Source organism: Microcaecilia unicolor, chromosome 4, assembly GCF_901765095.1.
Source record: "Microcaecilia unicolor chromosome 4, aMicUni1.1, whole genome shotgun sequence".
Taxonomy (NCBI): Eukaryota; Metazoa; Chordata; class Amphibia; order Gymnophiona; family Siphonopidae; genus Microcaecilia; species Microcaecilia unicolor.
In genome coordinates this window covers 168,492,277-168,509,497 of record NC_044034.1, presented here as the reverse complement: position 1 = coordinate 168,509,497, position 17,221 = coordinate 168,492,277, and the positions used below count along the sequence as shown (strand labels likewise).

The 17,221-nt window shown below is 42.8% G+C and overlaps 1 protein-coding gene across 3 annotated transcripts in view; it reads left to right on the top strand.

The window, feature by feature from the left end:
- SPI1 (Spi-1 proto-oncogene) overlaps window positions 1-17,221 on the top strand; it is a 101,205-nt gene that overhangs the window by 74,633 nt on the left and 9,351 nt on the right. For 2 of the 3 annotated variants that reach the window (XM_030200921.1, XM_030200919.1), the window contains exons 1-3: window positions 1,818-2,130; window positions 15,354-15,450; window positions 16,190-16,374. In XM_030200921.1, the coding sequence (XP_030056781.1) occupies window positions 2,086-2,130; window positions 15,354-15,450; window positions 16,190-16,374 (327 nt within the window). In that variant the 5' untranslated portion in view covers window positions 1,818-2,085. Of the gene's footprint in view, window positions 1-1,817; window positions 2,131-15,353; window positions 15,451-16,189; window positions 16,375-17,221 lie in introns of those variants that run through there. The other variant, XM_030200922.1, reaches the window with a different exon arrangement.

The window sequence follows — 17,221 nt, the reverse complement described above, 5'->3', positions numbered from 1 at the left end:
TCACAAAGGAGCATAGGTACCTATGCACGTCTAACGGACGTCAAATTGGCACTACTGCCTGGCTACCGAGTGCCCCAGCTGGTAATTCCATTTTTGACATGCGCCCAAAACATGCAGTAGAAAATATTTTCTATTTTCTACCATGTGACGCTTATCCAGCAGTAAGCAGCAGTTTATGCACACTGGTCGCTTACCGCCCGGTTAGCACGTGAGACCTTAACATTAAGTCAATGGGTGGTGGTAAGGTCTCGGCCTGAAAATGGACGCGTGTTGCAGTGGCGTAGGAAGGGGCGGGGGCGGTCCGCCCCGGGTGCACGCCGCTGGGGGGGTGTCGGCTCCGCTGGTTCACTGCTCTCTCTGCCACAGAACAGGTTACTTCCTGTTCTGGGACAGAGAGAGCAGGGAACCAGCGGAGCCGACACAGCTCCCAGCGACATGCGCTCGGGGCGGAGTGGCCCTTCTGCCCGCCCCTTTGGTAAGAATGAGCTCCGGGGGGGTGCATGCGCGCCAAGGGGGGTGCGGCATGCTGCACCCGGGGGGGTTGCGCTGCGGCAAACCGCCCCGGGTGTCAGCCGCCCTCGCTACGGCACTGGCGTGCTGGTGTTTAATTTTGCCGCAGGTCCATTTTCTGGCACAAAAAAAATGCCTTTTTTTCCAGGCGTGCAGAGCAAATGGATCTGCGTGCACGGAAAACACACGCCTACACCAGCGCAGGCCACTTTTTGGCGCGCCTTAGTAAAAGGGCCTTTTTATGCTTTCAGAGCTCATCTTTAGAATGAGGCCGGTGATCGCATTTTAGCAATGGTGCAGATGTAATGGCCAGAAGAGTAGTTGATGTGTGACTGCCTTATGCTTTTATGTTGACGGTCTCAAAAAATTATGAGTATTGTTACCACTATTACTAACGTGCTGTGCATTGTTGAGTCATTCAGACTTGAGGAGTTTCTCCTCATAGGATTTTTATTTTCTGTAGAGTACTGGTGCTGCTGGTGCCAGGAGATTGAGAGGAAGAGCGGCAGAAGGGATTGGAGATCCATGCAGAGTAGGGAACAGGGAAGTGATTGGAGGTTCATGGAGAGGGATGAAGAGTGGAGAGAAGGGGAGTGATCCAAGGCCAGCAGATGCAGGGAAAAGGAATGGTCAAAGGTTGACGGGATATGGAGGGGAAAGAAAGGAATGGTCTAATGTTGTAGATGGGAGGGGGGGTGAGTGATGGGAGACAAGAGAGGGTAGTGGAGTGATCCAAAGTCTGCAGGGACAGGAAGTAAGTTACCCAAGATCCATTGGGAGGAAGCATCTAGGCAGTGCCTATGGATGTCAAAAGCCTACATTTCTTAGTAGTAAGGAGGAAGGTAGCTGCTAAGCTCCTAAGGAGAGAGCCTCTGGACCAAGTTTCAGTTTCTTCTATCAGAGAATTAGAGATATGGGAAGTGGGGGAAATTTCCTAAAGAGAGGGTTTGTGACCTGGGGCCTAGCTTCTGCTGCCATAGAACTTGATGGGGTTGGGGGATGTGAGGAAATAGGAGTTTCTTGTGGAGAAGGGATTCTGGTCTGGGTTCTATCTCTCTTATTACAGAGCTAGAGATGTGGGCAGTGGAGGAAGATTACTAAAATGTTTTTATTGTGCTGGGTCCAGGCTGCTGTTGTCACTTGCAGGAGATGTGGGAAGGGACGAGAGATCTCCATTACCATACTGCTGGTGACAGACTTCCTGAAACACAATTCTGCCTCTTCCTTACAACAAGATTTATGCAAACTTGGTTTTGTGAGAGTCCTATGATGTCACACACTGCTGGTATACAGCTCAATATCTTCATTGTACAAGCACAGTCTACAAAATCAGGAACTTCAAACGCAACTTCAGGGGAAGCAGCTACTTCACCTCTGAATCATCTGGACACAACAGGGGCAGCAAGTGGTGCCCCCTTCACTGAATGAGGAACAGGGGCACCAGGGAAAGGGGAAGAGCCAGGCGGTCTGCAATATTTTACTTTTCTTTTCTTTTAACACTGTTTTTTACATACAGGGACCCTGGCTGTTTGGAAATTGAAGTTTGCTAAAATAAGTGTTTGAGATATTGCCTGAATGTTGCAGGCTTGCAAAATGGAAGGATTTGCCCTCATAACCCCGGTGAGTTTTGGAGGTTATTTCAGTAATTACTGTCCTAGCAAAGTCCAAACTGAAAAGCCAGTGCATGTCTTTTAGTCTAGTGATTACAACGTTTTAAAATATATATATATATGTGTGTGTGTGTTTTATAATAGCATGATCTGAGCCAGAAAATGAATATACAACAAGTAAAAGAGTTTTTCTAGGCATACAGAAAGTTTTTGCCACAAGTCACTTCAGGCATTGGCCTGTGGTAAAATTGGAGATCTTGCCCACAGTCTGATTCCTGTACTTACCAGCTACAGTGTTCTTTGACCTAAAACTTGTTACCCTTTGATGGATTTCTTGCTATAAATGTCTCTTTCCAGACTACTGTTTTCCTAAGATCTGAACAGAATGAAATATCTGTAACCAAAATCTATTAAAAAGGAAAATATATTTATTTAATCTGCCTCTACATTTGCTTAGTAAAGGAACAGTGACACATTATGAAGGTAATAGGATCACACATAACAGTATTTGAAATGCTTAAAGGAAATTTTCAACAGCAAAAACAAGACTACAGTAAGATGAGGAAGGGAAGTTTTGGGAAGGAGAAATTCAGAAAATAGTTAATGTTTAAGCCAGATGAAAAGAGCTGACATGCGGATACATTATAACATGAGGTACAGAACACAGCATGAAATGGAGTTTTTAGAGTTCCAAATACAAGTCAACCTTACTGTATTTTCAAATCTTTGTCACTTTATAGTTTGTCTTGTTTTCATTTCATTGTCTCTTTTAGATTAACATTCCTGACAAAGAGACTTCATTTGCAACTTCTTATTGTAGCTTTGACGTTTGTCTATTTCTGTTAAACCTAGCTCTTTAACTGCATTGCTCCTTATGGTTGCCTGATTACAGAGCAAGCTTTATTTTCAAAGGCTGATTCAGGGATTTATCACATTAAAATAAAGAATCACCTGCATATGTCACCAGTAGGCACTTAGGTGGTTTTTCAGCATCTTAAAGCTCTCAGCATTATGTTCATAATGTGTCTCGTTTTGGCTGCATAAACAAGAGGCATTGTGGAAGGGAAGAACTTGCTTTGAATAATGCACATAAAGTTTTAATTTTCAAAACATAGGCATGGCTCAGATGTGTGTGCCTTTATCATACTGTTTTGAAACAGGCAAAGTTATGTCTGTGTGTGTAGCCTCATAACAATTCAAATACTAGCTAGGTATCTTGCATTTGAAAATCGGCCTTGTTTTGTGCAAGCTTAAAATTACAGGAGCAGCTTTGCTCCTAGGTGTATGATTGAAAATGTACCCCTAAATGTGTAGCTGAATGTTTGTGCCTGGGCTTTAAATTCTGTTTAGTTCTGTGCCCAAGCTAGAGAGTCTTGTGGCTGCTTAATTTTGTTGTGATGATGTGTTCTCTGTGGTGCTTTCCCCAGTTTCTGCCATTCCTTAGCGTTGGGGTGGGCACACTCGGCCTTTGAGGGCTGCAACCCATTTGGGTTTTCAGGATCTCCCTAATGAATATGCATGAGATCTATTTGCATACAATGGAGGCAGTGCATACAAATAGATCTCATGCATATTCATTGGAGAAACCCTGAAAACTTGACTGGATTGAGGACTAAGGTTGCCTACATCTGCCTTAGTGGGATTGAGAAAATGTTTCTCTATGCCATGTTGTGTGTTTTTCTGTTGAGTAGTGCTTTGCTTTGTGACACTTTAATCTTTTTTCAGTAGTTGCATTTTCTTTCTGTACTTTTTCTTCTGTTGAGCTTTGGTTTGTAGAAGTTTGTTCTGCCTTTTGTGTTGCAGTTTGAAGAAATATGCTGCGTTATTTCCTTTTCTTGTTTTGTTTATTTGGGTTTTTTCTTGTTTAGCTATGCGTTGATTTACATTACTTTTCCTCGTGTTGTGTTTTGCATTATTTTGATCCATTATATTTATAGTCCATCTTCCTATGTAGCATGTTAATATGCTGTTAAGAACATAAGTGTTGCCATACTGGGACAGACCAAAGGTCCATCAAGCCCAATATCTTGCTTCCAACAGTGGCCAGACCAGGTCACAAGTACCTGGCAAAATCCCAAAAGTGTAAAATATATTTTATGCTGCTTAGCAGTGGATTTTACCAAGTCCATATTAATAATGGCTTATGGACTTTTCTTTTAAGAAATTATCCAAACTTTATTTAAACTCTGCTAAGCTAACTGCTTTTACCACATTCTCTGACAACACATTCCCAGTTTAATTACATGTTGAGTAAAGAAATATTTTCTCTGATTTGTTTTAAATGTACTACTTAATAACTTCATTGCATGCACCATAGTCCTTGTATTTTTGGAAAGAGTAAACAAGTGATTTACATCTACTCATTTCACTCTACTCAGTATTTTATAGACCTCTACTGTATCCCCCTTCAGCCGTTTCTTCTCCAAGCTGAACAGCCCTAGCCTCTTTAACTTTTGCTCATAAGGAAGTCATCCTATCCCCTTTCTCATCTCGTTCTTTGGTTTGTGGCTGAGCTGGTACTGGGTTTTATTTTTATACATATACCCCCAAATTCTATAAATGGCACTCCAAATTTCTTGAAAATTTGGGTGTGTGCCAAATTTGTGTGCATAATTTAATTGAATAATGAGCCAATTAGTACCAATAATTGAGCATTAACAAGCAATTCTTGGTACTAATTGGCAACAATTTGAATTTACATGTGCATCTTCCTAGTTGGTATTTAATAAAGATGCGCACGTACATTTTTAAGCACTGATCCAAAAAGGGGGTGTAGCCATAGGAGGGTCAGGGTCATTCCTAGAATTTGCATGCAGTGTTATAGAATATGACAATTCTGCACCTAATTTAGGTGTGAATTTACACCAGGTTTCAGTTGTTTTGTATGCATATCCCAGCGCTAAACACCATTCTATAAATGCATTCAACTCATTGTGCCATATATAGAATAGAGCTCAGTGCTCTTTTTTTGTTGTTGTTTTTTTGCACCCAAATTTGGGTGCCATTTATTGAATTTAGCCCATAGTTCTTAGAGGCAATGGGTAAAATTTAGGACTGACTCAGCATGTCCAGATTATATGGAAAAAGTATTAATACTCATCTCATTTCCCAGGACAGTTGCAAGTTCCTCATGGCATCAGAATATAGGCAGGCTATGTGATAGCAGAGTGCAGGCAGGCTCTGGGGCAGAGGACAGCTGGAGCATTGGGCAGCCTGATGGACAGAGCCACTGGACCTAAAGACAGTGGACATCTGTGGCTTGATGGGTAGGACGGAAGATTCTCATAGTAACAACTCTTGGTTGTTCTTCATCCCAGTGGCGTAGCCAAGGGTGGGCCCAGGCCCACCCACTTTGGGCTCAGGCCCACCCAGTAGAAGCACACCTATGATGTGGCTGGCAGGGATCCCCAAGCCCCACCAGCTGAAAATTCCCAACAACTGTCCCTCCTGCATACCTTGTAAATAGCAGATCTTCGCCTGCAGTGAGTAGCAATTGATACTTACTGCTCGCACCGGCCCTACAGCCTTCCCTTGGATGTATTCCCGCCTATGCAGAAGCAGGAAGTTGCATCAGAGGGAAGGCTGTGGGGCCAACATAAGCAGTGTGTATTGGTTGCTGCTCGCTGCTGGTGAAAATCTGCTATTTAAAAGGTATGCCGGGGGGGAGGGGGAATATTTGAGAGACCATATGGCATGCAAGTGAGAGAGGGAGAGACCAAATCACTTGAGGGACAAGGCGGAGTTCTGCCCACCCATCTTGGGCCCAGGCCCACCCAAAATTGGGTGTCTGGCTACGCCCCTGCTTCATCCCCTGGTGGCCACCTCCGCACTTCTGGTATGGCGTATCTGTTGTAGTATTTCTTCCTGTTGTTTCTTTTACGCCAATATCTGGATCCATGTTTTCTTAAAAGTGCTGGGAGTTTGGGCATGGTACAGAATTTACCAACCTCACATAAACAATATTTATGTTACAGTCAATACATAAGTATTAATTATTACAAATATATAAATTCTACTAAGAGTTTGGAAATGACTGGCAGATTATAAAACTATTTCTTTTCTCATGTCGCTAAAGTAATATACAGATAAAGGGCAAATGTTGTGGGCCTTTAGTGACTATGGCCCACTTTTAAACTACATTCAACCTGTATCCCCAGGTACATCAAATTACCTCAGACAGCCATGAATCAAAACAGAGTCCAAATGATGGCAAATAAATATGTCCTACAGCTCTGAACCAAAATCCAAGAGATAATAATGATTCTAACTTTGAGCAAAAAATTTTTCCATATATTCATATGCCCACAGTCACAATTTGAAATAAATGATGGAGAACCTAAAATGCTAGAAATGAAAAAAAAAACCATATGAAATCATTGTAGCAGAGGCTGTGTAGAAATGAAGGTCATCTGAGTAATTCTAACATTTTTCTAAAATCTGCACAATACAACCGTTTACACTCTCAAATTATCTGTGAATCATTATTAGAAAAAAATAAAACAAACTGTAGAGGCTTGAATATTTAGTGCAGAATTTGATGCTCAAATAGCATTATATTCAGATGGTCCGTGTTTTGAAAACAGTACCTGGATGTTCAAATAAAATCATACCTTGGGTCTTCCTGCTTAGATGTTCAAACATTTGAATACCCAAAGGGTCTGTGGGGGGCCTGTGCTGTTTAACGTATTCATGTATGATCTGGAGATAGGAATGATGAATGAGGTGATCAAATTTATGATGACATGAAATTATTCAACATCCAAAAAAGATATCCATACAATTATCATAACAGTGGTGTAATGTTCTTTTAAGGGAGGAAAAGCCTCAATCAATGATAGGATACTCCTTTGTTGATCACTCATTCAAAATAAGGGAGTTCCATCCATTCATCATGGGCTAAAAAACCTCCATAGTTTTAAACATAAGGTCCCCAAACCACACTTAATTCTGCTTTCTGCTAGTGTTTTAAGGTTCACTTATCTCTCCAGCTGTTCAGTCTCTTATCACCGTCCATGGCCCAACTTCGGCCCGAGTTTCGATACCTGCATCAGGGTCCGTGGTTCCCGTCGACTGTCGTATTCAATGCTGGCTTTTCTCTCTTCCCCCGTCGACTGTCGTATTCAATGCTGGCTTTTCTCTCTTCCCCCATCGACTGTCGTATTCAAAGCCAACAAAGGAGTATCCTATCATTGTTTGAGGCTTTTCCTCCCTTAAAAGAACATTACACCACTTTTATGATAATTGTATGGATATCATTTTTGGATGATGAGATAATAATGTGATATTCCATTAGCTCTGAGTTGATGTTTAGATGAAATTATTCAAATCATTAAAACAGCAGAGGATTGCAAGGGTTTGCCGAAGAATCTTGTGAGACAGGGAGACTGAGAATTTAAAGATATGATTGAGGTCTATAAAATCCTGAGTGGTGTAGAACCAGTAGAAGTGAATTGATTTTTCACTCTTTTAAAAAGTACAAAGACCAGGGGATACTCAATGAAATTATATGAAATAATTTTAAAATAAATAAGATGAAATATTTTTTCTTTCACAGAATAGTTAAGCTCTGGATCTCACTGCCAGAGGATGTGGTAATGGCGTTTAGCGTATCTAGGTTTAAAAAAGGTTTGGACAAATTCCTGGAGGAAAAGTCCATAATCTGCTATTGAGATGGACAAGGGCAAGCCACTGCTTGCCCTGGGATTGGTAGCATGGAATGTTGCTACTAATTGGGTTTCTGTCAGGTACTTATGTCCTGGATTGGCCACTGTTAGAAGCAGGATACTGGGCTAGATGGACCATTGGTCTGACCCAGTATGGCTATTCTTACGTTTTTAACACTAAAATAAGGGGACACTCCATGAAACTGGCAACCAGCAGACTGAAAATAAATGGTAGAAACAGGACTGGCGTAACCATTAGGCACTCTAGTCAGTTGCCTAGGATAACAGGTTCAAGGGGGAGAGTAAAGGGCAGCAAAGTAATAGTCAAGCAGACTTAAAAAAGCATCACCCTGTACTTTTACCCACAGGGAGGGTGGACAGTTTTCAAATAGCCTGATTACCCAGGTCAATGGCTTTCGTAAATTGCCCTTATTCCTCCTCATTCTATAACAGGGTGTCTAACGTTAGGTGCTTTTTGTACGCATATGCACAGTGGTATTGTATAGGTGCACAACTGCCTTAGAGGCCCTTTTACTAAGCTGTGGTAAAATGTGGCCTGCGCTAGTCTGGATGTGTGAAATTAGCATGCGCTGGGCCATTTTTTTACCATGGCAGGTAAAATGGCCATATGCTAATATTAAAAATAGCACACAGCTATTTACTGCCTGTGCCCTTAATGCCACTCATTAGCCCTACCGTGGCTTAGTAAAAGGGACCCTTAGAGTGTAAATGCAAGGAGAGAGTACTTGTGGGTAGAGCATGGGCAGGACTTGGGTGTGTCTCCCACTTAAGTGCACAAGTTGAAGAATAGACCTGGCTTAAGTGGATGCCCCTAAATGTAGATGTGTTTCTCCTGACTTACACTAGTATTCTAGGATAGAATCTGTGCACACAGATATGGTTATAATATTCAAGTTCTAAGCACCCAGTTGTAGAATTGCCTCATTTATGTATATCTATATGTATCTGTAGATAGGTAGATAAACCAAGAGTTAATATCTGAAAGTATGATGTCCAATTATACATTTTCACAGGACTGTTCTGAGAAGAGTGCATTGAGGTGATCATGATTGAGTTTAATTATAAAATTGTTGGGGAGGGGGCCTAGAGCCTCAAATCAGGGGGGCAGAAGGCTGGGGCAGTGGTTCCCAAACCTGGTCCTGGAGGCACCCCAGCCAGTCAGGTTTTCTGGATATCCACAATGAATATTCATAGACAGATTTGCATGCACTGCAAAATCTCTCTCATTAATATTAATTGTGGATATCCTGAAAACCTGACTGGCTGGGGTGCCTCCAGGACCAAGTTTGGGAACCATTGGCTTAGGGTATCTGTTGCTGGAGGATGTAGCAAAGACAAGATTTAGACAAGTTCCTGAAGGAAAAGTGCATAAAAAATTATTAGCCAGGTAGGCTTGGAAAAGCCACTGCTTATTCCTGGAAATGAGCTTTGACAAACTGGATCTACATTTTGTGATCAGTTGGGTACTTGGAGACAGGATGCCAGACTCGATGGACCTTAGTCTGGCTTAGCATGGCTTTCCTTATGTCCATATGTTCTTAAATATGGCAGACATAGGGAGGATAATTATCAAAGCCATTTCTGCACATGCATTGCCTCCACAAATGTGCTTTTTACAAAACTGCCCAACATATAGGCAGGTAAAAGTGCCATTCCACGCATGCTATGCGTGTGGGGTAGGGGCAAGATTTGGAGCAACATGCATACTTTTCAAATTTCTAAAATTATGCACATAAAACTACTGGCAGAAGTTAGCATATTTAAATGTGCTTTTCCTGGAATCAGGAATTCAGCTCATGCCCCAGCCCACTCCACCACCTCTGCACTACTTCTCTGTCAGCATCAGGACTAGGAACTATTCCAGATCTCATTGCCCTGTCTATGTTAATCTTGCTTCAGAAAGTGTGGAGCCCTGAAGTTGCTGATGGTGATGGTCAGGCAGAGAAGAAACTAAGTGGTTGACTCCTGAGTCTCCCACATTCTGTGGGAGTTTCCTGATTTTGTGTGGGAGATAGCCCTCTGAAGTGGGAGTCTCCTGTTCATTGTGGGAGACTTGGTGGGATGGTGAAAGTGTCGCAAAGTGCATGGAGTGAAAAGTATGTGGAGGCCATTTTCCATAAACTGCCCTATAACACAGGGCCAGATTAACTGATGCCCTAAGCACAGCCCAACAATGGTGCCCCTCGGCTCTTCTATTGCTTAACTGACAAGACATTAAGACACAGTAAGTACTGAGAAATATCATTATTCTACAAAACAAAACATCATATATATTTATAATGATTAGAAACACACTGAAATTCATGTTCGATAATAGGTGTGGCAGATGGCAGTGAAAGCGTTAAGGGCATGATTGCTAAGGGAAAAAACTCTGTGGCGCCCCCCTTCCCTTGGTGCCTTAAGCACAAGCTTATTTTGCTTAATGGTTAAGCCAGGGCTGCTATGGCAGTATTATATTACTATCAATGAATCTCTTGGCCCAACTTAAATAACGTTTGTGTACACTTTATAAGCACAGAAGTGCAGAATTTAAATGCCTATTTCAGTTTATTACATTTATAAGTTTCTTATTCCCAGCAGTTTTCTCCTGCTGCTTTGTACTTTTAGAACAGTTGGAACCAGGTCTTGAGTCCTGGTACCATGAGTCTTCATTTGCAGCTACCCCGCCCCTGCTCCCTCCCATCCAAAGTATCTAGTTTGGTTATTACAATCACGGTTGCCAGATGGGCGGTTTTCCCACCCAATTGGGCGTTTCCGCAACCCGCCGCGGGTAACTTTTGCCCGCAGCGGGTTGCGTTTTTTTTGGGCTCGTTTTGTGTTTTTTGTGCGGATTTTGGGGCAGTTTTTCTGCCGGCAGGGGTGGGGCTAATGGCGACAGAGGCGGGGTTTGTGACATTTTGGGCGGGGTTTGGTGACGTATTGGGCGGGGCGATGACGGTGGGGGCGGGGCTGATGATGGCGGGGTGATGATGGAAGGGGTGGGGCTGATGACGGCGGGGGCGGGGTTGATGATAGAAGGGGCGGGGTTGATGATGGCGGGGGTGGGGTGTGTGCAGTTTTTGGGCGGGTTTTGGGCTGTTTTGTGTGGGAATTTTTTTTTTTATTTGGCAAACCTGATTACAATGACAGATGGAGCCCAACATCAGGATTCTGGAATAGGCCCTAAATCCAGACACTATTTGCAACACAAGCATTAACCATGGCCCTGCCTCTCCCACTTCCTCCCCCCCACCCCTCCAGGGCTGTGAATGCTACCTCTGTAGCATCCTTAGTCCAAGATATCCTGAGTCAAGCAAAACCAACTCAAGACTGATCCAGTTAATGGCTTTTTATTTGTTTTGCAATTTGCATGACATACAACAGTCAATGAATCTCTAAAGTAATTATATATAGATACGTACTCAATACATAAAAACCTTTTTTTTAAATTATTAAGGAATGGTTAGGTAGCATTAAGCATTAAATGGAGTGGGGGGTCCCTCTACAGTGATAGTTCCTACCAGTCTGTAAGTGGTGCTAAGAATGTGGTTCAGTGGAGATGCCCTCCAGCTCTGGGGCTGGCCAGGATCAACTCTTCACCTGACTAGTCTGCCTGGGGAGAGAGTGGTGGTAGAAACAGCCTGAGAGAACTAGGAGGAAGAAAAACTATTTGAGAAGGGCTCCATAATCCAAGGGTCTGAGGCAGTTAAAGCAGCGCCTCTGGGGTGGTCTTTACAGGGTGAGGGTGAAGAGAGGGTTTGCTATGTTCCCAGCAGAAGGGAATGGTTTCCAAGAGATGAGGGTGAGGGGGAGAGAGAGTTGGAGGGGACCAAGGACAACCTTTATCTTTACCTTGCATGCATTAAAATGTTTTAGTACAAACTGAATCATGTTAGCTCACTTTAAATAAAAATTAAACAGAAAAATTGAAACAAAATAAAATCTGACACAAAATAATGTTTCATAGAAACTTAGAAAAATGAAGGCAGATAAAGACCATCAGGCTCATTTTCGAAAGAGAAGGACATCCATCTTTCGACATAAAACGGAAAATGGGCGTCCTTCTCACAGAGACATCCAAATCGGTATAATCAAAACCCGATTTTGAACGTCTCCAACTGCAGTCCATCGCAAGGATGTCCAAATTTCAAGGGGGCATGTCGGAGGCGTAGCAAAGGCAGGACTTGGGCGTGCCTAACACTTGGATGTCTTTGACCCATAATCGAAAAAAGCAAGGACATCCTTGACAAACACTTGGACGTTTTCACCCCCGGACATGTTTTTTTTACAAATAAGGCACAAAAAGGTGCCTGAAATGACCAGATGACCACCAGAGGGAATCGGGAATGACCTCCCATTACTCTCCCAGTGGTCACTAACCCCCTCCCACTCTCAAAAAACACCTGTAAAAATATTTCGTGCCAGCCTCAGATGGCATACTCAGGTCCATGACAGCGCATGCAGGTCCCTGGAGCAGTTTTAGTGGGTACTGCAGTACACTTCAGAGAGGCGGACCCAGGCCCATACCCCCCTACCTGTTACATTTGTGGAGGAAACAGCGAGCCCTCCAAAACCCACCACAAACCCACTGTACCCACATATAGGTGCCCCCCTTCACCCATAAGGGCTATAGTAGTGGTGTACAGTTGTGGGTAGTGGGTTTTGGGGGGCTCAGCACACAAGGTAAGGGAGCTATGTTCCTGGGAGCAATTTATGAAGTCCACTGCAGTGTCCCCTAGGGTGCCCGGTTGGTGTCCTGGCATGTCAGGGGGACCAGTGCACTACAAATGCTGGCTCCTTCCACGACCAAATGGCTTGCATTTGGTCGTTTTTGACATGGACGTCTTTGGTTTCGAAAATCGCCGAAAGTCAGAAACGTCCAGATCCAAGGACATCCAAATCTAGGGACATCCAAATTTAAGGATTTGGACGTCTCTGACGGTATATTCAAAACGAAAGATGGACGTCCATCTTTTTTTCGAAAATATGGGTTTCCCCGCCCCTGGATTTCGATGTTTTGCAAAGACGTCCAAATCGCAACTTGGACGTTTCTTTCAAAAATGCCCCTCCATATGACTTATCCAGTCTGCTCATCCATGCCTCTATTATCCCTTCCTCTCCCTTAGAGATCCTATGTACTTGTCCAAAGCTTTCTTGAATTCAAATATAGTTTTCACTTCCACCTGAAGGCTGTTCCACAAATTCACCACCCTTTCCATGAAAACATATTTCCTCAATTTACTTTTTTTTTTGTTACATTTGTACTCTGTGCTTTCCCACTCATGGCAGGCTCAATGTGGCTTACATGGGGCAATGGAGGGTTAAATGACTTGCCCAGAGTCACAAGGAGCTGCCTGTGCCAGGAATCAAACTCAGTTCCTCAGGACCAAAGTCCACCACCCTAACCACTAGGCCACTACTCCACTCCTGAGTCTGTCCCCTTTCACCTTCATCCTATGCCCCCTTATTCTAGAGCTTCCTTTTTAATTGAAAGAGACATGCATCCTCTGCAAGTTTTTCTATTTGAGTCTTTGCATGAGAAACATAAGGGGGGTGGGGGGCGGGTGAGGAATCAAAAGGTTCCAGCAATAGATTTTATGGTAGAAAAAAAATTGTTCATGGGATACGCAAGACTGGCATCACCCAAGCTGTAATGTTGCTGTGCTCTGTTCAAATCAGAAAAGATTATTCTTAAAAGCATCTACTGGGTCTCCTTCAGTCAAGTATGTGCATACTCTTTAAAACATGGACCACTGACCGTGTCTTCATTTATTCTAGAAACATAGAAGGTGTTGGCAAGTAAAGACTACTTTTTCCATCTATTCTGTCTATTTGTGCTTGCCTCCTTTTCTTCCCCTTCCCCCTCCTTCTGCTCCTTTATACTTCCAGTCATAACCAGGGCTGGGATCTGGTACCATGAGTATTCATTCATAATCTCCCAGGGAATATATCACCATGTTATACCCCCACCCCTAGCTTGCCTGGTACACTACTCATAGTGACAGCCCTCTGCTGTGGCCATGCTTTATGGTTCTCCTGTGCAATCATTAGTACTAAATCCAGCTATTGCATAATGTTAAGGACTCCATCCTCTGGTGCTGTCCTAGCAAACTCAGGAGTTGGAAGACCTGACTCAGGAATTGAACTCAGATCCTCCACATGGCAGTATGCAGTCCTGGCACAGAACCCCTAAACTCACCCAACCTGCTACTCTAATCCTGCTGGAATTAAAATTTAGAAACTCCAGGCCCATATTTTCCTCATATACCCTCATATCTAGTGCATCTCTTCACTGAGTAATACAGTTGAGGGTTTGATTTCAGTTGCTAAGTAAGAATGATTGGCTTGGGCTCATGAGGCAGGTATGAAACATCTTTCAAACTCATAAATTCTAGCAAAACCATTATATAGCAATTGTGTTAGATCTGTGCAAAATCTGGCTCACCAGTAAGGCCAATCAGTGTAACCCATTGATTGAATCCAAAATATAGATTTGTGCAGCTGAGGAGTCATCAGCATGAAGGATACAAGAATAGAGTGGAGGATGCAGGGCAGACAGAAGAAGAAAACAGTTTTCTTGCAGCATTTCTCTAATAAACACCTATTATATTATTTTGCATTTATTGGTTAGAACCTAAAATCAAGTCCTACATGTATATTTATTTATGGTTGATTACCACTTCTATCCAAGATAAAATCACGTGACTGAAAGCAGGCTGCACTGTTCTTCTCATCTGCCATTAGCTGTATGTGAAATACTGGGTGGGCTCAGTTAAATACCCCTAGAACAGGAGTGTCAATCACTAAAATCACTACCATTATATGGCCATTGTTGACAGAGAAGACATGTATTGAAAGGACGCTGGCTGCCTCACTCTCTCACCCCCTAGAGACAGACCCTACAAAGCAAATTTGAAGCACATTGGCAGGTCTGTATAGGGCAGGGCTTCTCAAACTCCACAATCAGCTTTTAAGGTGATCCAAAGTGAATAAGTATGAGATACATTTGCATATATTAGAGACTCTATGTATGCAAATTTAACTCACATATGTTCATTGTGGATAGGCTGACTGTGTGAATATGAATTCAGGTTTGGTGGATGGAACTTTGTACTGTAGCTATTCATGTTATACTTGTTCTGTGGATTATTGGGAGACTTGGTTCCTAGGGTGTCGATTCAGCACTTTTCATTCCATGTTATATTCATAAGCATGGAGGAAGAAAATAATTTGACGATGCCTTCAGACTTTATTACAGTTTTTTCTACCTGGAACCTTTCTTTTAAGGTTAAACTATATTGACTGTTGAAGAGAATGGCAACTTCCAGAAGCAATGGTGATCCTGGGACAGACAATATGGCCTCCTTTCCCATCTCATTGCAGCATTTCTACAAGAATAGCTCCTGAATCTTAGCGCTTTGCTATCCAAGCATGACTTTGTAGTAGTATCATTTTTTGAGGAAGGACTAGCACCTCAGCCCCACTCCCTGCACTCTCCTAATTTGTTATAAGGTTTTTACTGCAGTCCATTGGCTAAATTCATGCATCTCTCTGTCTATCTCTCTTCCAGCAACATGCCGAGGACATAGTCTCCTATGATTCAGATATGTTCCGTCAGTCTCATGAGTGTTACCAGTATATCAACAGTGATGGCGACAGCCACGGGGGTGAGTTCAGCTATACAGTATGGGGGTAATTCTCAATAGATCACCTAAAAGTGCCGGGATGATGCGTGCTAAGCGCAACTGCTGTTATTTAACACTAGTGCAAGTTCGCATTTACAAGCTTAACTATAGGTATGCGCACCTACACTAGCAAAATGGCAAGTAAATACTATTCTGTATCCCATGCACCTAACCCGTCCATGCCCCTCCCAGGCCCTCCATAGAGTTGCGCACTCTGGAATTTAAGTGCGCAACATAGAATACCAACTAAGGGCAATTATTAGTGTAACTGCCAATTAGTGGCATTTAGTACCAATTAACCCCAATTGATCTTGACCAATTATCATCTAATTAATCTATCAAGCTACATGAGAAACTGACCTTATTCTATAAGTTGTTTGCACAGATTTGCACGCTAGTCAGAAATTTGCATGCAGAACTTTCTAGAATTTGGGATGTATTACTGTAGCTTCTCTCCTTGCAGACTTAGCTGTGACACTGCATATTACAGTTCTTCTCTTTCCATATTCTACATATGTGACACATATGTCATTTACCCTCTGTATATTAGTCCCTTCTTTAACATACTACCACGGATAGTCTGTATCAAGGCGCAAAGGGAGTAAGAAGGTGAGGTCATCACTCAGGGAAAAAAAAAGATTATCAATGCACAGTCCTTCTTTTTCTTACTTTATACCTGATTGTTTTCATTCCTTGTTCTGTGTGTTCTGTCATTTTTTAGAACATTTATGGCAATTTGATCCGCACCACATGCCCAACGAGTTTGAAGGTTTCCCTGATAACCACTTCACAGAGTTGCAGAGTGTTCAACCCCTGCAGCTGCAACAGCTGCATCGGCACATGGAGATCGACCCGATGCATATCTTAGACACAATGTTGCCCACACACATCGGCCTTAATCACCAGGTAAACACTCCAGTACCAGTCACCAGGCAATCCATTACCCAAAGTAGCCTCAGCCTCCTGGTGCAAACCCAGAACTTTAGTATCATTGCAAGCCACACACAAGAGTTTCAAATGTCAGAGCAATGACCATGGGGGAGCTTTAGGGAACGGAGGAGGAGCACTGGCTGTGGGAGAGCTGTGTGGGATGGTGGAGAGTACTGATGGTGTGAGTTTGCTGGAAGACATTCAGGAAATTGTGTTCGAGTTCTGATCATTGAACAAATTACAGGAAATGATAGGGAGTGGTGGCTGGGGTAAGGTGTTAGGGAATAGTGTAGGAGTACTGCATTTTGGAAGGAGTTGTAGAGAATAATGTGATAGCTCTGAATGTGTAGAGGGACTGTAGAAAAACATTGAGGTGTTGTGGATAATGGTGGGATGTATAGTGAACACTGTAAAAAAAATGCTTGCTTATAGGAGGTACATATAGGAAATGGTGTGCTGCCCCTAATTATTAGGTATTAGGGGGTGGGGAATAAAAATTATAAATGAAACCATAGCTCAAAGAGCTTTCTAAAATCCTTTAATCTGGGGGATGAGGGAGCATTAACAAGCTCAAAGCAGTGTACTCTTTTTGCTGAAGCTCCATGTGGTTCTCTACTACTACTATTTAGCATTTCTATAGCGCTACAAGGCATACGCAGCGCTCTCTGACAACCCACCCCCACCATCCATGCTCATCTAAGGTTTTGTTGCCACAATTTCCATGAATTTGAGAGAGAATAGAACACGGACTACAAGAACCAGAGGAGGGGGAGAGAAATTAGGACAGATTACAGATTACCACAGGGAGAATGGAGAGGCATGG